The sequence below is a fragment of the Oncorhynchus mykiss genome, chromosome 17 (genome assembly GCF_013265735.2).
Source record: "Oncorhynchus mykiss isolate Arlee chromosome 17, USDA_OmykA_1.1, whole genome shotgun sequence".
In the NCBI taxonomy this organism is placed as follows: Eukaryota; Metazoa; Chordata; class Actinopteri; order Salmoniformes; family Salmonidae; genus Oncorhynchus; species Oncorhynchus mykiss.
In genome coordinates, this window is record NC_048581.1 from 7,401,406 (window position 1) to 7,429,347 (window position 27,942).

At 48.2% G+C, this 27,942-nt stretch overlaps 2 protein-coding genes across 2 annotated transcripts in view; both read right to left on the bottom strand.

Annotated features, from left to right (window-relative positions):
- Nucleotides 1-15,022, bottom strand: part of LOC110494869 (lysosomal alpha-glucosidase) — a 37,029-nt gene extending 22,007 nt beyond the window's left edge. Inside the window, exons 1-12 of the mRNA XM_036948736.1 lie at nucleotides 14,877-15,022; nucleotides 14,162-14,245; nucleotides 12,027-12,581; nucleotides 11,467-11,612; nucleotides 10,658-10,823; nucleotides 8,545-8,647; nucleotides 4,255-4,374; nucleotides 4,049-4,167; nucleotides 3,274-3,405; nucleotides 2,183-2,293; nucleotides 673-786; nucleotides 97-181 (exon numbers count right to left, since the gene is read on the bottom strand). Of these exons, the coding sequence (XP_036804631.1) occupies nucleotides 97-181; nucleotides 673-786; nucleotides 2,183-2,293; nucleotides 3,274-3,405; nucleotides 4,049-4,167; nucleotides 4,255-4,374; nucleotides 8,545-8,647; nucleotides 10,658-10,823; nucleotides 11,467-11,612; nucleotides 12,027-12,581; nucleotides 14,162-14,245 (1,735 nt within the window). The 5' untranslated portion in view covers nucleotides 14,877-15,022. The remainder of the gene's footprint in view (nucleotides 1-96; nucleotides 182-672; nucleotides 787-2,182; nucleotides 2,294-3,273; nucleotides 3,406-4,048; nucleotides 4,168-4,254; nucleotides 4,375-8,544; nucleotides 8,648-10,657; nucleotides 10,824-11,466; nucleotides 11,613-12,026; nucleotides 12,582-14,161; nucleotides 14,246-14,876) is intronic.
- Nucleotides 1-27,942, bottom strand: part of LOC110493375 (zinc finger protein 729) — a 188,761-nt gene that overhangs the window by 131,253 nt on the left and 29,566 nt on the right. The window contains 1 exon segment of the mRNA XM_036948726.1: nucleotides 26,210-27,900. Coding sequence (XP_036804621.1) covers nucleotides 26,210-27,900 — 1,691 coding nt within the window.

The window sequence follows — 27,942 nt, forward strand, 5'->3', positions numbered from 1 at the left end:
GAGAGAAGTGAGAGAGAAATGAGAGAGAGGTGAGAGAATGAGAGGAGAGAGGGCAGAGAAAGAGAGCAAGATGAGAGAGGTGTGTGTGTGTCTCACCAGGTGTGTACGGAGGGTTCTCCAGCTCGGTGTCAGGACAGCCAACGGTCGACCCGTCCACGAAGCTAGATGGCTCGTTCATGTCCTAGGCAGGAAGTGAGAGGGGTCAGAGGGCAAAGCCGTTCACAATATCTGACTCCAGACCGAAACAGGAAAACACACACACACAAGGTTAGATGACATCACACACAAGGTTAGATGTCAGCACACACACACACACACTCACACACAAGGTTAGATGTCAGCACACACACACACACACACACACACAAGGTTAGATGACAGCACACACACACACACAAGGTTAGATGTCAGCACACACACACACACACACACAAGGTTAGATGTCAGCACACACACACACAAGGTTAGATGTCAGCACACACACACACACGGTTAGATGTCAGCACACACACACACACACACACACACGGTTAGATGTCAGCACACACACACACACACACACACGGTTAGATGTCAGCACACACACACACACACACACACAAGGTTAGATGTCAGCACACACACACACACACACAAGGTTAGATGTCAGCACACACACACACTCTTACGTACGATCCAGAGTCCGTCGAAGGGAACTTTGTCGTGGAACCTCTTGAGATTGTCGTACCACCACTCATGGGTCACATCATCAGAGAAATCAGGGAACGCTGTCAGACCTGGCCACACCTGGGGGGGGGGATGGGGGAGAGAGGGAGAGGGGGATGGGGAGAGGGAGAGAGGTGAACAACATAGGAGAGGAGAGAGGGGGAGGGAGAGAGGGAGGGACGTGAACAACACAGGAGAGAGAGGGCAGGGTAAAAGAGAGGTAGTTGACTTCATTGATCAACAGAAATGTGCCTTCTGCTTATCCCACAGAAACAAACACACAGGTTAAAGAGGCTGAAGCAGAGGGAGGCGCAGTAACCCATTTTAGAGGTTAATGGTCTTGCTCAAGGGCACAACGACAGGCAGGATACGGCATGTAGCCGTCAGCCCACTTCCTCCAGCTGCTGGTCCATCTCTCTCTAACCTCTAGGAGATCTCCAGCTGCTGGTCCATCTCTCTCTAACCTCTAGGAGACCTCCAGCTGCTGGTCCATCTCTCTCTAATCTCTAGGAGACCTCCAGCTGCTGGTCCATCTCTCTCTAACCTCTAGGAGACCTCCGGCTGCTGGTCCATCTCTCTCTAACCTCTAGGAGACCTCCAGCTGCTGGTCCATCTCTCTCTAACCTCTAGGAGATCTCCAGCTGCTGGTCCATCTCTCTCTAACCTCTAGGAGACCTCCGGCTGCTGGTCCATCTCTCTCTAACCTCTAGGAGACCTCCAGCTGCTGGTCCATCTCTAACCTCTAGGAGATCTCCAGCTGCTGGTCCATCTCTCTCTAACCTCTAGGAGACCTCCGGCTGCTGGTCCATCTCTCTCTAACCTCTAGGAGACCTCCAGCTGCTGGTCCATCTCTCTCTAACCTCCAGCTGCTGTTCCATCTCTCTCTAACCTCCAGCTGCTGGTCCATCTCTCTCTAACCTCTAGGAGATCTCCAGCTGCTGGTCCATCTCTTTCTAACCTCCAGCTGCATCTCTCTCTAACCTCTAGGAGATCTCCAGCTGCTGGTCCATCTCTCTTTAACCTCTAGGAGATCTCCAGCTGCTGGTCCATCTCTCTCTAACCTCTAGGAGATCTCCAGCTGCTGGTCCATCTCTCTCTAACCTCTATGAGATCTCCGGCTGCTGGTCCATCTCTCTCTAACCTCTAGGAGACCTCCAGCTGCTGGTCCATCTCTAACCTCTAGGAGATCTCCAGCTGCTGGTCCATCTCTAACCTCTAGGAGATCTCCAGCTGCTGGTCCATCTCTAACCTCTAGGAGATCTCCAGCTGCTGGTCCATCTCTAACCTCTAGGAGATCTCCAGCTGCTGGTCCATCTCTAACCTCTAGGAGTGAGTAAGTACCAAACAGATAGAACGTCCACAGAACCTGGGATTGGAACCTTTAGAGGTACCTTCCTGGTGAGTGTGCTTCCATCTGTGTGTGTGTCTCCCTACCTTCCTGGTGAGTGTGCTTCCATCTGTGTGTGTTTCTCCCTACCTTCCCGATGAGTGTGCTTCCATCTGTGTGGTTGATGAAGACTCCTCTCCTCAGACCTTCGTCATACGGCCAGTACCCTCCTTCTGGCTGGACACTGCTAATACCCGGGTCCTGTAGAGGGAGGAGAGGGGTTAATACCCCTAGAGTGGGGAGGAGAGGGTTAATACCCCTAGAGGGGGGAGGAGAGGGGTTAATAACCCTAGAGGGGGGAGGAGAGGGGTTAATAACCCTAGAGGGGGGAGGAGAGGGGTAATACCCCTAGAGGGGGGAGGAGAGGGGTAATACCCCTAGAGGGGGGAGGAGAGGGTTAATACCCCTAGAGGGGGGAGGAGAGGGTTAATACCCCTAGAGGGGGGAGGAGAGGGTTAATACCCCTAGAGGGGGGAGGAGAGGGTTAATACCCCTAGAGGGGGGAGGAGAGGGTTAATACCCCTAGAGGGGGGAGGAGAGGGGTTAATACCCCTAGAGGGGGGAGGAGAGGGTTAATACCCCTAGAGGGGGGAGGAGAGGGTTAATACCCCTAGAGGGGGGAGGAGAGGGGTTAACACCCCTAGAGGGGGGAGGAGAGGGTTAATACCCCTAGAGGGGGGAGGAGAGGGTTAATACCCCTAGAGGGGGGAGGAGAGGGTTAATACCCCTAGAGGGGGAAGGAGAGGGTCAATACCCCTAGAGGGGGGAGGAGAGGGTTAATACCCCTAGAGGGGGGAGGAGAGGGTTAATACCCCTAGAGGGGGGAGGAGAGGGGTTAACACCCCTAGAGGGGGGAGGAGAGGGTTAATACCCCTAGAGGGGGGAGGAGAGGGTTAATACCCCTAGAGGGGGGAGGAGAGGGTTAATACCCCTAGAGGGGGGAGGAGAGGGTTAATACCCCTAGAGGGGGAAGGAGAGGGTCAATACCCCTAGAGGGGGGAGGAGAGGGTTAATACCCCTAGAGGGGGGAGGAGAGGGTTAATACCCCTAGAGGGGGGAGGAGAGGGTTAATACCCCTAGAGGGGGGAGGGTTAATACCTACCCCTAGAGGGGGGAGGGTTAATACCCCTAGAGGGGGAGGAGAGGGTTAATACCCCTAGAGGGGGAGAGGGGTAACGTACCAGCATCATGACGTAGCGCTGTCCGTGGCTGTGCAGGTCTTTCACCATGTCAGGCAGGGTCGAGAAGGCCGTGGGGTCAAAGGTGAAGTCTAGAGAACGGTCCATGTAGTCTATATCATTCCACTGCACATCCTGGAACACACACACACACACACACACACACACACACACACACACACACACACACACACACAGTTATTTCACAGCACATCCTGGAACACACACACACTGTTATTTCACAGCACATCCTGGAACACACACACACTGTTATTTCACAGCACATCCTGGAACACACACACACTGTTATTTCACAGCACATCCTGGAACACACACACACTGTTATTTCACAGCACATCCTGGAACACACACACACTGTTATTTCACAGCACATCCTGGAACACACACACACTGTTATTTCACAGCACATCCTGGAACACACACACACTCACACAGGGTTTAAGATTTTAACATAACAGTTATTCCACTGCCACTGCCTGTCATGTTCCATGCAGAAGAGAACTGTGAACACACACTGAGGGAGTCAGTCTATACACACACACTGAGGGAGTCAGTATATACACACACACACTGAGGGAGTCAGTATATACACACACACACTGAGGGAGTCAGTATATACACACACACTGATGGAGTCAGTATATACACACACACTGAGGGAGTCAGTCTATACACACACACTGAGGGAGTCAGTCTATACACACACACTGAGGGAGTCAGTATATACACACACACTGAGGGAGTCAGCGGAACGTACCTGAGGTATTCCATAGTTCCTCATGTTCTTGACGACGTCCCAGGTGGCATTGCTACTTCCGTAACCCCAGCGACAGAGATGGTACCCCAGCGCCCAGTACACCGGCATGGCGGGGTAACCTGACAGAGGTGACGGTCGAGAATCAGACAGTGACGACTTCCAAGGACACGAGGAAGAAATAGGTCCTTATCTTTCTGTAGACTGACCTACGACCTCCAAATACTGTCCAATCACAGAGGCCGGATCGGGACCCAGAAAGACGTAGAAGTCCAGGATCCCACCGATGGTACGCCAGGTGATGGCAGGGCCCGGCTGGAGGACCACGTCTGCAGAACCAACATCCACAGAGCATTCATAAACACGCCATAAAGACGACACAGCATCACTCAGACATCAACGGAGATTCAACATACTGAACGTAAAAGGTGGTAGAAATGGAACAGGCGCCTGACCCATCATGTCCCAGTAAACAGGAGCTAGAGTAAAGGTAGTAATGGAACAGGCGCCTGACCCATCATGTCCCAGTAAACAGGAGCTAGAGTAATGGTAGTAATGGAACAGGCCACTGACCCACCGTGTCCCAGTAAACAGGAGCTAGAGTAAAGGTAGTAATGGAACAGGCCACTGACCCATCATGTCCCAGTAAACAGGAGCTAGAGTAAAGGTAGTAATGGAACAGGCGCCTGACCCATCATGTCCCAGTAAACAGGAGCTAGAGTAAAGGTAGTAATGGAACAGGCCACTGACCCATCATGTCCCAGTAAACAGGAGCTAGAGTAAAGGTAGTAATGGAACAGGCGCCTGACCCATCATGTCCCAGTAAACAGGAGCTAGAGTAAAGGTAGTAATGGAACAGGCCACTGACCCATCATGTCCCAGTAAACAGGAGCTAGAGTAAAGGTAGTAATGGAACAGGCCACTGACCCATCATGTCCCAGTAAACAGGAGCTAGAGTAAAGGTAGTAATGGAACAGGCCACTGACCCATCATGTCCCAGTAAACAGGAGCTAGAGTAAAGGTAGTAATGGAACAGGCCACTGACCCATCGTGTCCCAGTAAACAGGAGCTAGAGTAAAGGTAGTAATGGAACAGGCCACTGACCCATCATGTCCCAGTAAACAGGAGCTAGAGTAAAGGTAGTAATGGAACAGGCTACTGACCCATCATGTCCCAGTAAACAGGAGCTAGAGTAAAGGTAGTAATGGAACAGGCCACTGACCCATCATGTCCCAGTAAACAGGAGCTAGAGTAAAGGTAGTAATGGAACAGGCTACTGACCCATCATGTCCCAGTAAACAGGAGCTAGAGTAAAGGTAGTAATGGAACAGGCTACTGACCCATCATGTCCCAGTAAACAGGAGCTAGAGTAAAGGTAGTAATGGAACAGGCTACTGACCCATCGTGTCCCAGTAAACAGGAGCTAGAGTAATGGTAGTAATGGAACAGGCTACTGACCCATCGTGTCCCAGTAAACAGGAGCTAGAGTAAAGGTAGTAATGGAACAGGCCACTGACCCATCGTGTCCCAGTAAACAGGAGCTAGAGTAATGGTAGTAATGGAACAGGCCACTGACCCATCATGTCCCAGTAAACAGGAGATAGAGTAAAGGTAGTAATGGAACAGGCTACTGACCCATCGTGTCCCAGTAAATAGGAGCTAGAGTAATGGTAGTAATGGAACAGGCTACTGACCCATCGTGTCCCAGTAAACAGGAGCTAGAGTAATGGTAGTAATGGAACAGGCCACTGACCCATCATGTCCCAGTAAACAGGAGCTAGAGTAATGGTAGTAATGGAACAGGCTACTGACCCATCATGTCCCAGTAAACAGGAGCTAGAGTAAAGGTAGTAATGGAACAGGCCACTGACCCATCATGTCCCAGTAAACAGGAGCTAGAGTAATGGTAGTAATGGAACAGGCCACTGACCCATCATGTCCCAGTAAACAGGAGCTAGAGTAAAGGTAGTAATGGAACAGGCCACTGACCCATCATGTCCCAGTAAACAGGAGCTAGAGTAATGGTAGTAATGGAACAGGCCACTGACCCATCATGTCCCAGTAAACAGGAGCTAGAGTAAAGGTAGTAATGGAACAGGCCACAGACCCATCATGTCCCAATAAACAGGAGCTAGAGTAAAGGTAGTAATGGAACAGGCTACTGACCCATCATGTCCCAATAAACAGGAGCTAGAGTAAAGGTAGTAATGGAACAGGCTACTGACCCATCATGTCCCAGTAAACAGGAGCTAGAGTAAAGGTAGTAATGGAACAGGCCACTGACCCATCATGTCCCAGTAAACAGGAGCTAGAGTAAAGGTAGTAATGGAACAGGCCACTGACCCATCATGTCCCAGTAAACAGGAGCTAGAGTAAAGGTAGTAATGGAACAGGCCACAGACCCATCATGTCCCAGTAAACAGGAGCTAGAGTAAAGGTAGTAATGGAACAGGCCACAGACCCATCATGTCCCAGTAAACAGGAGCTAGAGTAAAGGTAGTAATGGAACAGGCCACAGACCCATCATGTCCCAGTAAACAGGAGCTAGAGTAAAGGTAGTAATGGAACAGGTCACTGACCCATCATGTCCCAGTAAACAGGAGCTAGAGTAAAGGTAGTAATGGAACAGGCCACAGACCCATCATGTCCCAGTAAACAGGAGCTAGAGTAAAGGTAGTAATGGAACAGGCGCCTGACCCATTGTGTCCCAGTAAACAGGAGCTAGAGTAAAGGTAGTAATGGGACAGGCTACTGACCCATCATGTCCCAGTAAACAGGAGCTAGAGTAAAGGTAGTAATGGGACAGGCTACTGACCCATCATGTCCCAGTAAACAGGAGCTAGAGTAAAGGTAGTAATGGAACAGGCGCCTGACCCATCGTGTCCCAGTAAACAGGAGCTAGAGTAATGGTAGTAATGGAACAGGCTACTGACCCATCATGTCCCAGTAAACAGGAGCTAGAGTAAAGGTAGTAATGGTAGTAATGGAACAGGCCACTGACCCATCGTGTCCCAGTAAACAGGAGCTAGAGTAAAGGTAGTAATGGAACAGGCGCCTGACCCATCGTGTCCCAGTAAACAGGAGCTAGAGTAATGGTAGTAATGGAACAGGCTACTGACCCATCATGTCCCAGTAAACAGGAGCTAGAGTAAAGGTAGTAATGGTAGTAATGGAACAGGCCACTGACCCATCGTGTCCCAGTAAACAAGAGCTAGAGTAAAGGTAGTAATGGAACAGGCCAGCGCCTGACCCATCATGTCCCAGTAAACAGGAGCTAGAGTAAAGGTAGTAATGGAACAGGCCACAGACCCATCATGTCCCAGTAAACAGGAGCTAGAGTAATGGTAGTAATGGAACAGGCTACTGACCCATCGTGTCCCAGTAAACAGGAGCTAGAGTAAAGGTAGTAATGGAACAGGCGCCTGACCCATCATGTCCCAGTAAACAGGAGCTAGAGTAATGGTAGTAATGGAACAGGCTACTGACCCATCGTGTCCCAGTAAACAGGAGCTAGAGTAAAGGTAGTAATGGAACAGGCTACTGACCCATCGTGTCCCAGTAAACAGGAGCTAGAGTAAAGGTAGTAATGGAACAGGCGCCTGACCCATCATGTCCCAGTAAACAGGAGCTAGAGTAATGGTAGTAATGGAACAGGCCACTGACCCATCGTGTCCCAGTAAACAGGAGCTAGAGTAATGGTAGTAATGGAACAGGCTACTGACCCATCATGTCCCAGTAAACAGGAGCTAGAGTAATGGTAGTAATGGAACAGGCCACTGACCCATCATGTCCCAGTAAACAGGAGCTAGAGTAAAGGTAGTAATGGAACAGGCGCCTGACCCATCATGTCCCATTAAACAGGAGCTAGAGTAAAGGTAGTAATGGAACAGGCGCCTGACCCATCATGTCCCAGTAAACAGGAGCTAGAGTAAAGGTAGTAATGGAACAGGCGCCTGACCCATCATGTCCCAGTAAACAGGAGCTAGAGTAAAGGTAGTAATGGAACAGGCTACTGACCCATCATGTCCCAGTAAACAGGAGCTAGAGTAATGGTAGTAATGGAACAGGCCACTGACCCATTGTGTCCCAGTAAACAGGAGGTAGAGTAATGGTAGTAATGGAACAGGCTACTGACCCATCATGTCCCAGTAAACAGGAGCTAGAGTAAAGGTAGTAATGGAACAGGCTACTGACCCATCATGTCCCAGTAAACAGGAGCTAGAGTAAAGGTAGTAATGGAACAGGCTACTGACCCATCATGTCCCAGTAAACAGGAGCTAAAGTAATGGTAGTAATGGAACAGGCTACTGACCCATCATGTCCCAGTAAACAGGAGCTAGAGTAATGGTAGTAATGGAACAGGCTACTGACCCATCATGTCCCAGTAAACAGGAGCTAAAGTAATGGTAGTAATGGAACAGGCCACTGACCCATCGTGTCCCAGTAAACAGGAGCTAGAGTAAAGGTAGTAATGGTAGAAATGGGACGTGGCCACTGACCCATCGCGTTGCTGTTGAGCAGGAAGAATCCATGTGCTGTCCCCGTCCCTCCCTCATCCATCGCCAGGTAGAAGGGATGAACCCCGTACAGGTTAGTCAGCTCCTACAGACACAGGATATAGAATAGAGTCATGGTCAGGTAGAAGGGATGAGGTCCTACAGACACAGGATATAGAATAGAGTCATGGTCAGGTAGAAGGGATGAGGTCCTACAGACACAGGATATAGAATAGAGTCATGGTCAGGTAGAAGGGATGAGGTCCTACAGACACAGGATATAGAATAGAGTCATGGTCAGGTAGAAGGGATGAGGTCCTACAGACACAGGATATAGAATAGAGTCATGGTCAGGTAGAAGGGATGAGGTCCTACAGACACAGGATATAGAATAGAGTCATGGTCAGGTAGAAGGGATGAGGTCCTACAGACACAGGATATAGAATAGAGTCATGGTCAGGTAGAAGGGATGAGGTCCTACAGACACAGGATATAGAATAGAGTCATGGTCAGGTAGAAGGGATGAGGTCCTACAGACACAGGATATAGAATAGAGTCATGGTCGGGTAGAAGGGATGAGGTCCTACAGACACAGGATATAGAATAGAGTCATGGTCAGGTAGAAGGGATGAGGTCCTACAGACACAGGATATAGAATAGAGTCATGGTCAGGTAGAAGGGATGAGGTCCTACAGACACAGGATATAGAATAGAGTCATGGTCAGGTAGAAGGGATGAGGTCCTACAGACACAGGATATAGAATAGAGTCATGGTCAGGTAGAAGGGATGAGGTCCTACAGACACAGGATATAGAATAGAGTCATGGTCGGGTAGAAGGGATGAGGTCCTACAGACACAGGATATAGAATAGAGTCATGGTCGGGTAGAAGGGATGAGGTCCTACAGACACAGGATATAGAATAGAGTCATGGTCGGGTAGAAGGGATGAGGTCCTACAGACACAGGATATAAAATAGAGTCACGGTCAGGTAGAAGGGATGAGGGGTCAGGTAGAAGGGATGAGGCCCTACAGACACAGGATATAGAATAGAGTCATGGTCGGGTAGAAGGGATGAGGTCCTACAGACACAGGATATAGAATAGAGTCATGGTCGGGTAGAAGGGATGAGGTCCTACAGACACAGGATATAGAATAGAGTCATGGTCAGGTACAAGGGATGAGGCCCTACAGACACAGGATATAGAATAGAGTCATGGTCAGGTAGAAGGGATGAGGTCCTACAGACACAGGATATAGAATAGAGTCACGGTCGGGTAGAAGGGATGAGGTCCTACAGACACAGGATATAGAATAGAGTCACGGTCAGGTAGAAGGGATGAGGGGTCAGGTAGAAGGGATGAGGCCCTACAGACACAGGATATAGAATAGAGTCATGGTCGGGTAGAAGGGATGAGGTCCTACAGACACAGGATATAGAATAGAGTCATGGTCAGGTAGAAGGGATGAGGTCCTACAGACACAGGATATAGAATAGAGTCATGGTCAGGTAGAAGGGATGAGGTCCTACAGACACAGGATATAGAATAGAGTCATGGTCAGGTAGAAGGGATGAGGTCCTACAGACACAGGATATAGAATAGAGTCATGGTCAGGTAGAAGGGATGAGGTCCTACAGACACAGGACATAGAATAGAGTCATGGTCGGGTAGAAGGGATGAGGTCCTACAGACACAGGATATAGAATAGAGTCATGGTCGGGTAGAAGGGATGAGGTCCTACAGACTCAGGATATAGAATAGAGTCATGGTCAGGTAGAAGGGATGAGGTCCTACAGACACAGGATATAGAATAGAGTCATGGTCAGGTAGAAGGGATGAGGGGTCAGGTAGAAGGGATGAGGTCCTACAGACACAAGATATAGAATAGAGTCATGGTCGGGTAGAAGGGATGAGGTCCTACAGACACAGGATATAGAATAGAGTCATGGTCAGGTAGAAGGGATGAGGGCCTACAGACACAGGATATAGAATAGAGTCATGGTCAGATAGAAGGGATGAGGTCCTACAGACACAGGATATAGAATAGAATCATGGTCGGGTAGAAGGGATGAGACCGAGACGGTCAATATGTGTTCTGGAGACGGGAGTCGTTACCGTGGGCGCCACGTCTCTAGCCCACATGGTGAGGGTGTTCCAGTGGATGTCGTGTAGGAAGGAGGAGCGGTGTTCTCCCAGCCCATAGATGTACTGACTGGACAGACTGCTGGACAGCTGGAGGAACTGGTCACAGTAGAACAGAGGTGCTACGGTGGTGTTGAGGCTGGGGGGGGGCGGGGGGGCAGAGAGAAACAACATGAAGACAGACACAAAAGCACAGACATTATGTTAAATCAAAGGAAACTATCCCAATTCCCAGATTACTCCAACCAGACTACAGAGAGAGAGAGACAGAGTAGAGACTACAGAGAGAGAGAGACGGAGAAAGAGAGAGAGACAGAGAGAGACAGAGTACAGACTACAGAGCGAGAGAGAGACAGAGAGAGAGGGACAGAGAGTAGAGACTACCAAGAGAGAGTAGAGACTACCGAGAGAGAGTAGAGACTACCAAGAGAGAGTAGAGACTACCGAGAGAGAGAGACAGAGTACAGACTACAGAGCGAGAGAGAGACAGAGAGAGAGAGACAGAGAGAGAGGGACAGAGAGTAGAGACTACCAAGAGAGAGTAGAGACTACCGAGAGAGAGTAGAGACTACCAAGAGAGAGTAGAGACTACCGAGAGAGAGAGACAGAGAGAGAGTAGAGACTACAGAGAGAGAGAGACAGAGAGAGAGTAGAAACCACAGAGATAGAGAGAGAGACAGAGTAGAAACCACAGAGAGAGAGAGAGAGTAGAAACCACAGAGAGAGACAGAGAGACAGAGTAGAGACTACAGAGAGAGAGACAGAGAATAACTCATGCATACAGCACAGCTCCTGTGGAAGTTCTCTTAACGATGATGCCAAACGGCTCATTGGACAGCTCCACAGAGTAGGCGGGACTAGAGGCCTTCTCTGTGGCCTTGGGCACGGCGATTGGCACCTCGAACCGCGACTCAGACGGGTCGGTGATCTGAACATAACAAAAGAGAGATGAATGATATGACGGCCAAAGACCCCAGAGATCTGACACAGGGACTGAATTCATGTGTGTGTGTGTGTGTGAGCGAGCATTAATGTGTGTCTATACAGTACATTCATGCGTCAGTATGTATGAATGCATGTATTGGTGTGTGTGTGTGTGTACAGTACATTCATGCATCAGTATGTATGAATGCATGTATTGGTGTGTGTGTGTGTGTACAGTACATTCATGTGCGTCAGTATGTATGTATTGGTGTGTGTGTGTGTGTGTGTGTGTGTGTGTGTGTGTGTGTGTGTGTGTGTGTGTGTGTGTGTGTGTGTGTGTGTGTGTGTGTGTGTGTGTGTACAGTACATGAATGTGCCTCAGTATGTATGTATTGGTGTGTCCTCCCTGCCTCCTCACCCTGACTCGGAGCCTGTGGTCTGTCTCATAGAGGAGCTCCAGCTGTAAGGTCAGAATGTCTTTAGGGTAGTAGGTCTTCACCGTCTTCACCAGAGTTCCTGTCTGACCCAAGTCTGTGGCGTTAACAGACACCAGGGAGTAGGAGGGGAACCCAGGAGGGTAGAAACACCAGGGAACACCGTTCCTCCCCGGGGCAGGGGGGAAGGAGGAGGCAGGGATGAAGCAACAGTTCCTCGCCTCACACAACTCCCTGGTCACCACCACCCCTCTCTCTGGGTAGCAGTCAAACCTCCAGGCCTCTGGGACCACTCCACAAGCCTGGGGCTCTGGTAGGGCTCTACTCCCGTCTCCCCCACCCGTCCCTGGGGAGCCCCTGGGCGGCGGGGCCCTGTGGGGGACGCTGTTGGAGGGGGCTTGGAGCCAGAAGATGGTCACCAGAAGCCAGAGGCCACAGACCAGGAGCAGCAGGGAGCCCAGGGAGATGAGGGCCGTGGTGGCAGAACAGGAGGGCCTCCGAGGCAGCAGGGGGCGGTCTGTCTCCTCTGGGTCCTTCCCCTGAAATCACAACTACAGTTACAGTTTGACTGCAATACGACACAATACTAAACAGTAGAGTACAAGACAGTACAAAACACTGGTGTAGTCTGGGTAAGAACGTTAGCCTTGGCTTGTGCGAGTCAGAACGGCTCATAGGGGCAGGAGCCTGTTTCTGCAGCTTGGTGTACAGTGGGTCCTGGGCAGGACACTAGTCAATCATCTGCCAGTCTGTTTCTGCAGCTTGGTGTACAGTACACCCCCTGGACAGGACACTAGTCAATCATCTGCCAGTCTGTTTCTGCAGCTTGGTGTACAGTACACCCCCTGGGCAGGACACTAGTCAATCATCTGCCAGTCTGTTTCTGCAGCTTGGTGTACAGTACACCCCCTGGACAGGACACTAGTCAATCATCTGCCAGTCTGTTTCTGCAGCTTGGTGTACAGTACACCCCCTGGGCAGGACACTAGTCAATCATCTGCCAGTCTGTTTCTGCAGCTTGGTGTACAGTACACCCCCTGGACAGGACACTAGTCAATCATCTGCCAGTCTGTTTCTGCAGCTTGGTGTACAGTACACCCCCTGGACAGGACACTAGTCAATCATCTGAGTGCCAGTCTGTTTCTGCTCTTTTGTAAAAATGCAGGGGTGTAAAGCAGTTGAGGTGCTATGTACAGAACCAGTCAAAGGTCTGGACACAACTTCTCATTTAAGAGTTTTCTTTAATTTTTGACTATTTTCTACATTGTAGAATAACAGTGAAGACATCAACACTATGAAATAACACATGGAATCATGTAGTAACCAACAACAACAACAAAAAGTGTTGAACAAATCAAAATATTTGAGATTCTTCAGAGTATCCACCCGTTGCCTTGATGACAGCTTTGCACACTCTTGGCATTCTCTCAACCAGCTTCATGAGGTAGTCACCTGGAATGCATTTCAATTAACAGGTGTGCCTTGTTAAAAGTACATTTGTAGAATTTATTTGCTTCTTAATGCGTTTGAGACAATCAGTTGTGTTGTGACAAGGTAGGGGTGGTATACAGAAGATTTGGTAAAAGACCAAGTCCGTTTTATGGCAACAACAGCTCAAATTAGCAAAGAGAAACAACGGTCCATCATTACTTTAAGACATGAAGGTCAGTCAATAAGGAACATTTTCAGAACTTTGAAAGTTTCTTCAAGTGCAGTCGCAAAAACCATCAGGCGCTATGATGAAACTGGCTCTCATGAGGACCGCCACAGGAATGGAAGACCCAGAGTTACCTCTGCTGCAGAGGATAAGTTCATTAGAGTTACCAGCCTCAGATTGCAGCCCAAATAAATGCTTCACAGAGTAACAGACATCTCAACATCAACAATATTTTGATTTGTTTAACGCTTTTCTGGTTACTACATGATTCCATGTGTGTTATTTCATAGTTTTGATGTCTTCACTATTATTCTACAATGTAGACAATTAGTAAAAATAAAGAAAATCCCCTTGAATGAGTAGGTGTGTCCAAACTTTTGACTGGTACTGTAGGGTTGGGGTCAAATGTGACTACATTACTATACATGACAGAATCCCACTAGAGCGTCAGGTAGTTCTCACCTCCTCCCGTACAGGAGCCTCCTCTGAAGCAACTGCGTTGGTGAACTGGACATCCTCTGGGCTCAGTCTCTTATAAGACACCATCTACACAGAGACCAGGACAACGTAGACGGGTGAGGACACTACAGACACAGGTAGCGGCATATCAAACCCAGTGTTTGGTTTACAGATACTGTAAAGACCTGTGTACACACATCTCCAGTAAGCCGACTGGCTAGTAGATTCGACTGTATCATATAGTTAGATAAGATTGCATACATAGCTTCATAAATTGGACATTGCCGAATAGCCTTGCTAGACTTTCGACCCGTAGATAGCCCAACACAAGCGGTGCTGTAAATGCCAAAGGTGAATTTATCTGGCCACCTCGGCTGGGGATACTAGCTGAGTTTACCTCAACTCCACGATACCGTATTACCGGGATTTAATAAACAACAACTAGGCTGTGAAAGTAAGGTTACCTAAACAACTAGCTAGTTTAGTATCCCTCTAACTTAGCTTGCGTGCCGTTTCACCAAAGTCTCCACGATAAATGTGTTATTGATTAAACGTCCTCTGCCACATAACACATGATGGTGAAGGACGAGGCTTTGTGAGGACAGTAAACAGTAGCTGGTTAGCCCTGTAGCCAACATTAGGCTTGTTTGAGTAGCTATCTAACGTTAGTTTCCTTGGATACGAGATAAAAGAAAGAGACACCACGAACGTTTCTTACCTCGACTGTTTGTCTCGGGTTTTTCACTAATAATAATAATAATAATACACGTTCCCTCGATGTAGGTTTTTTGAAAACGTGTCTAGCATGCCGTCGTCTCTCCTTCCATAAACAAGTTGTTGATCTCTCAGGCTTCGGTTCTTCTTCGGTAGATTTAACGGCGGTCGGGATTCACCGTTAACGGTGGATTACCGCCACCTACTGTACTGGGGTCAGAGAAACGGAAGAACTAAATCAAATCTGACAGCCCTGTGTCTCTTAATTAAATAAATAAATAAAACAAAAGATTGGATACTATATCTGTGGAGGTTCTACCCAGTCAACTCTTTACACTTTGTGCCCAGGCAAGTCCCAGGCAGTGAGGGTCAAAGATGGTGGATAAATTATGTCCCACTCAGGCTGTTTCCCATTGAAACTAAAAATATTCAGTTCCGTTCTGCTCGACAAGGTGGCTCTCCCTTTGACACCAATGCATTAGCAGCTAGAGCTAGTCTGCGACGTTCATTAACCATATATGGACCAGAAGAAAAAAAAATAGGGAGTGGGCATTCTCTTCCGTCTCTGCTGAGGTGCGTTGACCGTGCAGAACATGGCAGCCTTGCTTGTAGCGCTGTTCGAGTCAAATCAGAAACGGTTAGCGAGCTGAAACATTATTGGGAAATAATTCTAATGTTCAGTATGTGGCAGCACATTAAATGTGTGAACGTCAATATATCCAATAATATGTTTTAAAGTGATTTGGTTTTCCTATCAGATGTAATGGCTAATTCAACCGGCTGTTTCCAACCCCAAGACTGGTCAAACAGGGTTTCAACTCGAGTTAGGGAAACCCTGAAGTAAAGGATGGCCTCCTCACTTCCATCTCTTCCTGCCGTCCTCCCCTCCCCGACTTCCTCTGTACTGGGAATAGACGCTGCCCTGTTTCTCTATCCCACTACTCCTGCAACCTCTGTACCATTACTGCCCATATCAGTCCCTACAGCCTCTGCACCATTACTGCCCATATCAGTCCCTAAAGCCTCTGCATTATTACTGCCCATATCAGTCCCTAAAGCCTCTGCACCATTACCGCCCATATCAGTCCCTAAAGCCTCTGCACCATTACCGCCCATATCAGTCCCTAAAGCCTCTGCACCATTACTGCCCATATCAGTCCCTAAAGCCTCTGCACCATTACCGCCCATATCAGTCCCTAAAGCCTCTGCACCATTACCGCCCATATCAGTCCCTAAAGCCTCTGCACCATTACCGCCCATATCAGTCCCTAAAGCCTCTGCACCATTACTGCCCATATCAGTCCCTACAGCCTCTGTACCATTACTGCCCATATCAGTCCCTAAAGCCTCTGCACCATTACTGCCCATATCAGTCCCTACAGCCTCTGCACCATTACTGCCCATATCAGTCCCTACAGCCTCTGCACCATTACTGCCCATATCAGTCCCTAAAGCCTCTGCACCATTACTGCCCATATCAGTCCCTAAAGCCTCTGCACCATTACTGCCCATATCAGTCCCTAAAGCCTCTGCACCATTACTGCCCATATCAGTCCCTAAAGCCTCTGCATCATTACTGCCCATATCAGTCCCTACAGCCTCTGCACCATTACTGCCCATATCAGTCCCTAAAGCATCTGCCCATATCAGTCCCTAAAGCCTCTGCACCATTACTGCCCATATCAGTCCCTAAAGCCTCTGCATCATTACTGCCCATATCAGTCCCTAAAGCCTCTGCACCATTACTGTCCATATCAGTCCCTAAAGCCTCTGCATCATTACTGCCCATATCAGTCCCTAAAGCCTCTGCACCATTACTGTCCATATCAGTCCCTAAAGCCTCTGCATCTGCACCATTACTGCCCATATCAGTCCCTAAAGCCTCTGTACCATTACTGCCCATATCAGTCCCTAAAGCCTCTGCATCATTACTGCCCATATCAGTCCCTAAAGCCTCTGCACCATTACTGCCCATATCAGTCCCTAAAGCCTCTGCACCATTACTGCCCATATCAGTCCCTAAAGCCTCTGTACCATTACTGCCCATATCAGTCCCTAAAGCCTCTGCACCATTACTGCCCATATCAGTCCCTAAAGCCTCTGCACCATTACTGCCCATATCAGTCCCTACAGACTCTGCATCATTACTGCCCATATCAGTCCCTAAAGCATCTGCCCATATCAGTCCCTAAAGCCTCTGTACCATTACTGCCCATATCAGTCCCTACAGCCTCTGCATCATTACTGCCCATATCAGTCCCTAAAGCATCTGCCCATATCAGTCCCTAAAGCCTCTGCACCATTACTGCCCATATCAGTCCCTACAGCCTCTGCCCATATCAGTCCCTAAAGCCTCTGCACCATTACTGCCCATATCAGTCCCTACAGCCTCTGCATCATTACTGCCCATATCAGTCCCTAAAGCATCTGCCCATATCAGTCCCTAAAGCCTCTGCACCATTACTGCCCATATCAGTCCCTACAGCCTCTGCCCATATCAGTCCCTAAAGCCTCTGCACCATTACTGCCCATATCAGTCCCTAAAGCCTCTGCACCATTACCGCCCATATCAGTCCCTAAAGCCTCTGCACCATTACCGCCCATATCAGTCCCTAAAGCCTCTGCACCATTACCGCCCATATCAGTCCCTAAAGCCTCTGCACCATTACTGCCCATATCAGTCCCTACAGCCTCTGTACCATTACTGCCCATATCAGTCCCTAAAGCCTCTGCACCATTACTGCCCATATCAGTCCCTACAGCCTCTGCACCATTACTGCCCATATCAGTCCCTACAGCCTCTGCACCATTACTGCCCATATCAGTCCCTAAAGCCTCTGCACCATTACTGCCCATATCAGTCCCTAAAGCCTCTGCACCATTACTGCCCATATCAGTCCCTAAAGCCTCTGCACCATTACTGCCCATATCAGTCCCTAAAGCCTCTGCATCATTACTGCCCATATCAGTCCCTACAGCCTCTGCACCATTACTGCCCATATCAGTCCCTAAAGCATCTGCCCATATCAGTCCCTAAAGCCTCTGCACCATTACTGCCCATATCAGTCCCTAAAGCCTCTGCATCATTACTGCCCATATCAGTCCCTAAAGCCTCTGCACCATTACTGTCCATATCAGTCCCTAAAGCCTCTGCATCATTACTGCCCATATCAGTCCCTAAAGCCTCTGCACCATTACTGTCCATATCAGTCCCTAAAGCCTCTGCATCTGCACCATTACTGCCCATATCAGTCCCTAAAGCCTCTGTACCATTACTGCCCATATCAGTCCCTAAAGCCTCTGCATCATTACTGCCCATATCAGTCCCTAAAGCCTCTGCACCATTACTGCCCATATCAGTCCCTAAAGCCTCTGCACCATTACTGCCCATATCAGTCCCTAAAGCCTCTGTACCATTACTGCCCATATCAGTCCCTAAAGCCTCTGCACCATTACTGCCCATATCAGTCCCTAAAGCCTCTGCACCATTACTGCCCATATCAGTCCCTACAGACTCTGCATCATTACTGCCCATATCAGTCCCTAAAGCATCTGCCCATATCAGTCCCTAAAGCCTCTGTACCATTACTGCCCATATCAGTCCCTACAGCCTCTGCATCATTACTGCCCATATCAGTCCCTAAAGCATCTGCCCATATCAGTCCCTAAAGCCTCTGCACCATTACTGCCCATATCAGTCCCTACAGCCTCTGCCCATATCAGTCCCTAAAGCCTCTGCACCATTACTGCCCATATCAGTCCCTACAGCCTCTGCATCATTACTGCCCATATCAGTCCCTAAAGCATCTGCCCATATCAGTCCCTAAAGCCTCTGCACCATTACTGCCCATATCAGTCCCTACAGCCTCTGCCCATATCAGTCCCTAAAGCCTCTGCACCATTACTGCCCATATCAGTCCCTAAAGCCTCTGCACCATTACTGCCCATATCAGTCCCTAAAGCCTCTGCACCATTACTGCCCATATCAGTCCCTAAAGCCTCTGCACCATTACTGCCCATATCAGTCCCTAAAGCCTCTGCACCATTACTGCCCATATCAGTCCCTAAAGCCTCTGCATTGCTTATTGAAATCTCCACTTCCACCTCACCTCAGGGCCCGTTTAGCCAACACATCAACTACCTCATCCCCCTCCACCCCCCACATGGGCTGGGACTCATCCCCCTCCACCCCCCACATGGGCTGGGTCTCATCCCCCTCCACCCCCCACATGGGCTGGGACTTAAACACATCTCACCTGTATACCCATTGGTCTCTCTTGCTAGAGCTGGCATCCCAGCCTGGAGTCCGGACTTAAACCCGATTTGAACATCTCTGGAGAGACTTGAAAATAGCTGTATAGTGATGCTCCCCATCCAACCTGACAGAACTTGAGAGGATCTGCAGAGAAGAATGAGAAAAACTCCCCAAATACAGGTGTGCCAAGCTTGTAGCGTCAAACCCAAGAAGACTAGAGGCTGTAGTCGCTGCCAAAGGTGCTTCAACAAAGTACTGAGTAAAGGGTCTGAATACTTATGTAAATGTGATATTTCTGTTTTGTATTTTAATGCGTTTGCAAAAAATGTTTTAAAAAAACTGTTTTTGCTTTGTCATTATGAGGTATTGTGATGTCATTATGAGGTATTGTGATGTCATTGTGAGGTATTGTGATGTCATTATGAGGTATTGTGATGTCATTATGAGGTATTGTGTGTGTGTAGATTGATGATGAATACTTTCAGAATGCAGTGTATATAATTTTTTGAAAGGTCCGGCTTTAAATGTACTCTTGAAAGTTGTAATAGTAGAATGTACAAGGTGCAATGTAGAAATTGGGCAGTTCATCGTCAGTTCCTCTTGTCATGTTAGTCATTACAGACCTTAGAGAGATATTTATAACTGGTCTGAAATGTCCAGATCAACTAGTCCATGACAGCATGGGATAGTTGTTTTTTTTAGCACATAGATAATGTTGTAATTTTTTTGGTCACTCAAATGAACACATATTAGACATGGTAAATATTTAGAATTGCAAGAAAATTAGCTTTAAAACAGCAACATTTTCTTTGCACCCTGATGACAAAATGTGTAGAACTGCAGGAAATACACTTTAAACCTTCAAAATCCTCTCCACCAACAAGAGGCGTGTGAACGGTGTGTGTCATGAACAGTGCTGTGCCCATAGAAATAGACCTGTATCTGATGCTGTCTGGACGGTAGTAGTATGGCATGTCATACCTTTTCTGGCCGGACAGCATCAAATACATGGGCTACAGATAGCAAGACAGAGGGGCGCTGTTTCGCTGTCTAGTTTCAGCAGAGAGGAAGAGGCGAAGAGAGAGGGCTCACCCGCTAAAAATCTGTCCTCAATAAGCCCAATGCGTTTCTATGTGGCATAATATGCAGACCTAAACTTGTCGCCTGCGTTCCCGCATTTGGGACGATGGTTGACATTGTTAGGGCCGGGACATGAGCATCTCGTCGTTATTTACAGATCTCTGGTTTCAGCCATTCGCTAATTAGAAAGGTAAATTGGCAGCTGCGCTGTTTGGATTCTGGCTTCCCCTAAAGTAAATGTATCTTTTGTTAAAATATTTTAAATACTCCTCCTGTCTAAATAAAATAATTCACAATTCATTGCCAGAGAGCTTGACTCAGCCACAGAGAGTCATTACCAGAGAGTTTGACTCAGCCACAGAGAGTCATTACCAGAGAGTTTGACTCAGCCACAGAGGGTCATTACCAGAGAGCTTGACTCAGCCACAGAGGGTGGCCAATACACTGTCAGCCTTCTCAGAGAGTTGATCACGCTGTTGATTGGTGGCCTGTGGAATGGACCACCATTTACCCCAATACACTGTCAGCCTTCGCAGAGAGTTGATCACGCTGTTGATTGGTGGCCTGTGGAATGTTGTCCCACTCCTCTTTAATGGCTGTGCGAAGTTGCTGGATATCGGCAGGATCTGGAACACTCTGTCGTAACACGTCAATGCAGAGCATCCCAAACAAACATCCAAAAATGGAAACATGCAGAGCATCCCAAAAATGGGTGGCATGTCTGGTGAGTGTGCAGGCCATGGATGAACTGACATTTTCAGCTTCCAGGAATTGCGTACAGATCCTCGCGACATGGGGCCGTGTATTATCATGCTGAAACATGAGGTGATGGCGGCGGATCCACATGACGCCATACACATTACACGCCATCTGCGCGGTACAGTTAAAACCGTGATTCATTCGTGAAGAACACACTTCTCCAGCGTGCCAGTGACCATCGAAGGCGAGCATTTGCCCGCGGAAGTTGGTTACGACGCCGAATTGCAGTCAGGTCAAGACCATGGTGAGGACGACGAGCACCCAGATGAGCTTCCCTGAGATGGCTTCTGACAGTTTGTGCAGAAATTATTCAGTTGTGCAAACCCACAGTTTCATCAGCTGTCCAGGTGGCTGGTCTCAGATGATCCAGAAGGTGAAGAGACCGGATGTGGAGGTCCTGGGCTGCCGTGGTTACAAGTGGTCTGTGGTTCTGAATGTACTGCCAAATTCTCTAAAACAACATTATGATAGAGAAATGTTAAATTCTCTGGCAACAGCTCTGGTGGACATTCCTGCAGGCAGCATATGCCAATTGCACACTACCTCAAAACTTGAGACATCTGTGGGATTGTCTTGTGTGATAAAACTGCACATTTTAAAGTGGCTTTTTATTGTCCCCAGCACAAGGTGCACCTGTGTAATGATCACGCTGTTTAATCAGCTTCTTGATATGCCACACCTGTCAGGTGGATGGATTATCTTGGCGGATGAGAAATGCTCACTAACAGGGATGTAAACACATTTGTGCTAAATAAGCACATGGAACATTTCAGATATGTTATTTCAGCTCATGAAAGATGGGACAAACATTTTATCTTTATGTTCAGTATAGGTAGATTTTTTTTTATTTTACCTTAATTTAATTAGGCAAGTCAGTTAAAAACAAATTCTTATTTTTAATGACGGCCTAGGAACAGTAGGTTAACTGCCTGTTCAGGGGCTGAACGACAGATTTGTACCTTGTCAACTAGGGGGTTTGAACTTGCAACCTTCCGGTTACTAGTCCAACACTCTAACCACTAGGGTACCCTGCCACCCCAGTATTGTGGTGCTATCCAGGGCTCATCTGGGAAAGAGACCTCGGTCTCAGCTTTGACTCTCTGTCAAAATAAAAGGTACAAACAAAATAAACCCAGCCTATTGCCCTCTTCACCTCTACCATAGTAGGGTGGTTCCCCTCTCGTTCTCTCTCTCCTTCTGACAGAGAAACCCAGCCTATTGCCCTCTTCACCTCTACCATAGTAGGGTGGTTCCCCTCTCGTTCTCTCTCTCCTTCTGACAGAGAAACCCAGCCTATTGCCCTCTTCACCTCTACCATAGTAGGGTGGTTCCCCTCTCGTTCTCTCTCTCCTTCTGACAGAGAAACCCAGCCTATTGCCCTCTTCACCTCTACCATAGTAGGGTGGTTCCCCTCTCGTTCTCTCTCTCCTTCTGACAGAGAAACCCAGCCTATTGCCCTCTTCACCTCTACCATAGTAGGGTGGTTCCCCTCTCGTTCTCTCTCTCCTTCTGACAGAGAAACCCAGCCTATTGCCCTCTTCACCTCTACCATAGTAGGGTGGTTCCCCTCTCGTTCTCTCTCTCCTTCTGACAGAGAAACCCAGCCTATTGCCCTCTTCACCTCTACCATAGTAGGGTGGTTCCCCTCTCGTTCTCTCTCTCCTTCTGACAGAGAAACCCAGCCTATTGCCCTCTTCACCTCTACCATAGTAGGGTGGTTCCCCTCTCGTTCTCTCTCTCCTTCTGACAGAGAAACCCAGCCTATTGCCCTCTTCACCTCTACCATAGTAGGGTGGTTCCCCTCTCGTTCTCTCTCTCCTTCTGACAGAGAAACCCAGCCTATTGCCCTCTTCACCTCTACCATAGTAGGGTGGTTCCCCTCTCGTTCTCTCTCTCCTTCTGACAGAGAAACCCAGCCTATTGCCCTCTTCACCTCTACCATAGTAGGGTGGTTCCCCTCTCGTTCTCTCTCTCCTTCTGACAGAGAAACCCAGCCTATTGCCCTCTTCACCTCTACCATAGTAGGGTGGTTCCCCTCTCGTTCTCTCTCTCCTGACAGAGAAACCCAGCCTATTGCCCTCTTCACCTCTACCATAGTAGGGTGGTTCCCCTCTCGTTCTCTCTCTCCTTCTGACAGAGAAACCCAGCCTATTGCCCTCTTCACCTCTACCATAGTAGGGTGCGTCCCCTCTCGTTCTCTCTCTCCTTCTGACAGAGAAACCCAGCCTATTGCCCTCTTCATCTCTACCATAGTAGGGTGCTTCCCCTCTGTCATAGTAGGGTGCGTCCCCTCTCGTTCTCTCTCTCCTTCTGACAGAGAAACCCAGCCTATTGCCCTCTTCACCTCTACCATAGTAGGGTGGTTCCCCTCTCGTTCTCTCTCTCCTTCTGACAGAGAAACCCAGCCTATTGCCCTCTTCATCTCTACCATAGTAGGGTGGTTCCCCTCTCGTTCTCTCTCTCCTTCTGACAGAGAAACCCAGCCTATTGCCCTCTTCATTTCTACCATAGTAGGGTGGTTCCCCTCTGTCATAGTAGGGTGCGTCCCCTCTGCCATAGTAGGGTGCGTCCCCTCTACCATAGTAGGGTGGTTCCCCTCTCGATCTCTCTCTCCTTCTGACAGAGAAACCCAGACTATTGCCCTCTTCACCTCTACCATAGTAGGGTGGTTCCCCTCTCGTTCTCTCTCTCCTTCTGACAGAGAAACCCAGCCTATTGCCCTCTTCACCTCTACCATAGTAGGGTGGTTCCCCTCTCGTTCTCTCTCTCCTTCTGACAGAGAAACCCAGCCTATTGCCCTCTTCATCTCTACCATAGTAGGGTGGTTCCCCTCTGTCATAGTAGGGTGGTTCCCCTCTCGTTCTCTCTCCTTCTGACAGAGAAACCCAGCCTATTGCCCTCTTCACCTCTACCATAGTAGGGTGCTTCCCCTCTCGTTCTCTCTCTCCTTCTGACAGAGAAACCCAGCCTATTGCCCTCTTCATCTCTACCATAGTAGGGTGGTTCCCGTCTGTCATAGTAGGGTGGTTCCCCTCTCGTTCTCTCTCTCCTTCTGACAGAGAAACCCAGCCTATTGCCCTCTTCACCTCTACCATAGTAGGGTGGTTCCCCTCTCGTTCTCTCTCTCCTTCTGACAGAGAAACCCAGCCTATTGCCCTCTTCACCTCTACCATAGTAGGGTGGTTCCCCTCTCGTTCTCTCTCTCCTTCTGACAGCGAAACCCAGCCTATTGCCCTCTTCATCTCTACCATAGTAGGGTGCGTCCCCTCTCGTTCTCTCTCTCCTTCTGACAGAGGAGAAACGCTTTAGCCATCGTCTCCGCTTCCTCCTCTCTTACTGCCATATCCTCCCACTGGTCAACACGGGATCCTATCCCTTTCTGAACCCCACTTCCTCCTCTCTTACTGCCATATCCTCCCACTGGTCAACACGGGGTCCTATCCCTTCTGAACCCCACTTCCTCCTCTCTTACTGCCATATCCTCCCACTGGTCAACACGGGATACTATCCCTTCTGAACCCCACTCATCCTCTCGATCGTCCCCCACACTTCTCGCCCTTCCAATGCTAGCTTGGGTATACGGTACGAAAGTGATCCGTCATTTTCCAGGAAGTAGCCTCGTAGTCTATTCCCTTTTGTAGAGGAGTTTTGAATGGTTTTGAATGGTCTTCATTGTAAAAACATCATCAAATTCATCTGGGAGAAGTACATTCATCCACAAACAAGAATATAATCTGAATGCTGATTGGCTGACAGCCTCGGTATAATAAAGCAATAAGGCCCGAGGGGGTGTGGTATAGGCCAATATACCACCAAGTTTATAATATTTCACAAATTTGATGATAGAATTGTCAAAGCCCGTTCAAAAAAAGATGGGGACAGGACCCCCGGAAGCATGAAGCAGGACGACGCCACTGATTACCGCTGTAGCGAATCGGAACGCAAGCTCACGAGACCTCTGGATGGTTGTACCAGGCTAGATCCTCTCCACTAAAACCAGAAACCACATATGTTGAAGAGGTGTCGTAGTAGTGGCATGCCGTAGTGTAAATGTCATCAACAACATCAACAACGACTGCGGACAATGAAAGGACTAGCACATTCACTATCTATACTTTTATTTCCATTGTTCACGTAACATGATTATGACATCACGTGACATGATTATGACATCACGTAACATGATTATGACATCACATCCATATCACTATTCCACAAACACCTCATTCTGAAATGATTGTCCACACACACACACACGCTTCTTTCAGCAATATCCTACTTTCTAAAACAACTAACATCGTTTGCTAAGATTATGAACATTGATATTAAAAGAGAAGTTATTGTAAAGTGTTAAGAACAGGGAAGAAGAGCTACTCTACGGACTACAAACCTAATATTTGGATTGTTGCATAATTAGCATATTTAATCACATGAATTAACCATAATAAAATAGAAAGAACAATGAGCACTTTATTAAAAATGTTTATAGACACCACCGGCTCGTTTGCTCATGTCATTTCTCACGTTGGATTGACTGATGTGTGATAGTATGTTTTGTTTGTCTGCTTCATACCGTTCAGTCTGCTGTCGTTATACACCTTTTCATGCTATTCTCTTTCTGTTTTTATAGTTTAAATGTATTTGATACAAATTGGCTTAATCTTGAAACCATTAACCTTTCACAAAAACATTGCTCACTTAAAATAAAAAATACAATTCTTGGAAAACATGCATCAGTGTGCAGATATATATATATGTTTTTTTAACATTATGAGGTCATCATTGTTCATCATTCCCAGTCTAAACCGGCACCTCGTTAGGAGACCAACGGTCGGTCATCAAGCGGCACTCTTTCAATCATCACGATTATCCGCCCTACTAGCATCCACTGACTGTAGAGGCTCCTCCTCTTCATCTTACTAGCTTCCACTAACTGTAGAGGCTCCTCCTCCTCCTCCTCTTCACCCTACTAGCATCCATTGACTGTAGAGGCTCCTCCTCTTCCTCTTCACCCTACTAGCATCCACTAACTGTAGAGGCTCCTCCTCTTCATCTTACTAGCTTCCACTAACTGTAGAGGCTCCTCCTCCTCCTCCTCTTCACCCTACTAGCATCCATTGACTGTAGAGGCTGCTCCTTCTCCTCTTCACCCTACTAGCATCCACTAACTGCGGAGGCAGCCTCCACTTCTTCATCATCATCATCAATACTTATGGAATACTCTTCACATCTTTAGTCCGAACCTCTTCAGTTTTTGTGTTCTGATGGATCTTCTTGTGTCGTCCCAGCTTCATAGAACTGGTGAATGTCTTACCACATTCGGCACAGCTGTACGGTCTCTCTCCTGTATGAGATCTGTTGTGTATCGTGAGTTCAGAAGCTTTTCTGAAGGTTTTCTCGCAGACAGAGCAGGAGAAAGGTCTCTCTCCCGAGTGCGTCCGTAGGTGTTCTTTCAGGCGCCCTGCTTGAGAGAAACTATTCCCACACACAAAGCAGCAGTGGGGTTTTTCTCCTGTGTGTAACTGCTGATGTCTTTTTAAGGCAGAGGAGAAGCTGAACCGCTTGTCACAATGGGGGCAGGGGTACGGTTTCTCTCCAGTGTGTACTTTCTGGTGGTCTTGCAGATGTCTTTTCTGAGTGAACTGCTTCTCGCACACAGTGCAACTGAAGGGCTTCTCTCCTGTGTGGATCCTCATGTGTAACTTGAATGCGGACAACTTCTGGCAATCTCTCCTACATATGTTACAGGTATAAGGACTCTCCCCCATGTGGACTTTGCTGTGCGTTTTGAGGTACGACGCAGTAGTGAAGCGTTTCCCACACACAGAGCAGCAGTGTGGTTTCTCTCCCGAGTGCGTTGGGTAGTGTTCCTTCAAACGTGACAGTTGAACAAAACCTTTCCCACACACTGTGCAAATGTGAGGTTTCTCTTCTCTGTGCAACTTCTTGTGTCTATTCAGAGCTATGGTGGAACCGAACATCTTGTCGCAGTCTGAGCAACCATAAGGTTTTTCAACTGAATGTACACTCTCGTGTCTTCTCAGATGTCCTTTGTGGTTGAACTGCTTCCCACACACAGAGCAGCTGTACCTCAGAGCTGTATTGTGGTTCACCTGGTGTTGTTCAGTTTCTCCTGATGTTGACGGACTCTCCTCTTCCTCGGAACTCGGAGGATTGAGACGAGGAGGATCCAAGTCCAATCCAACTTCTTCTCCATCAGAATTGATCAGAACACCAAATTCCTCCTCCTCCTCCTCATCTTCCTCATTCAGTCCTTCGTTTTTAGCATTCATCTCTGGTGTTTGGTTGTGGTTGTCAAACTCAACAGGTTGTGGTAGTCCAGGTGGTAGATGGGTCTTCTGATGTTTCCATAGGTTGTGGGAACTGGTGAAGCTCTGGCCACATTCAGTGCAGCTGTAAGGTTTCTCCCCTGTGTGATCTCTGTGGTGGACTTTAAGGTCTGCTGGTCTTGCAAAACTCTTCCTGCATACAGAGCAGGAGTAAGGTTTCTCACCTGTGTGCGTCCGGAAATGTTGCTTCAAACGCGATGATTGGGTAAAACTCTTCCCACACACAGAGCAGGGGTAAGGTTTCTCTCCAGTGTGTGTCAGCAGGTGTATTTTCATGGCTCCCAAATGGGCAAACTTCATCCCACAGGTGGGGCAGTGGTAAGGTTTCTCTCCAGTGTGTGTTTTCAGATGTGCTTTCAGGTGTCCCTTCTCACGGAATTGGTTTCCACACAAAGTACAGGGGTAAGGCTTCTCTCCTGTGTGAATTCTCATGTGTTTTTGTAGCGCCGATAATTTTTGGCAGTCTTTTCCACACACTGAACAGCAGTGAGAGCTCTTAGCGTTGTGATTCTCCTGGTGATGTTCAGGTTCTCCTGATGTAGAGGGACTCTCTTCAATGTCAGAACTCTGACTGGGATTATATCCTGTGTGAAAAAAATTGGAACAGGTTAAACAAAGCAGCAGAC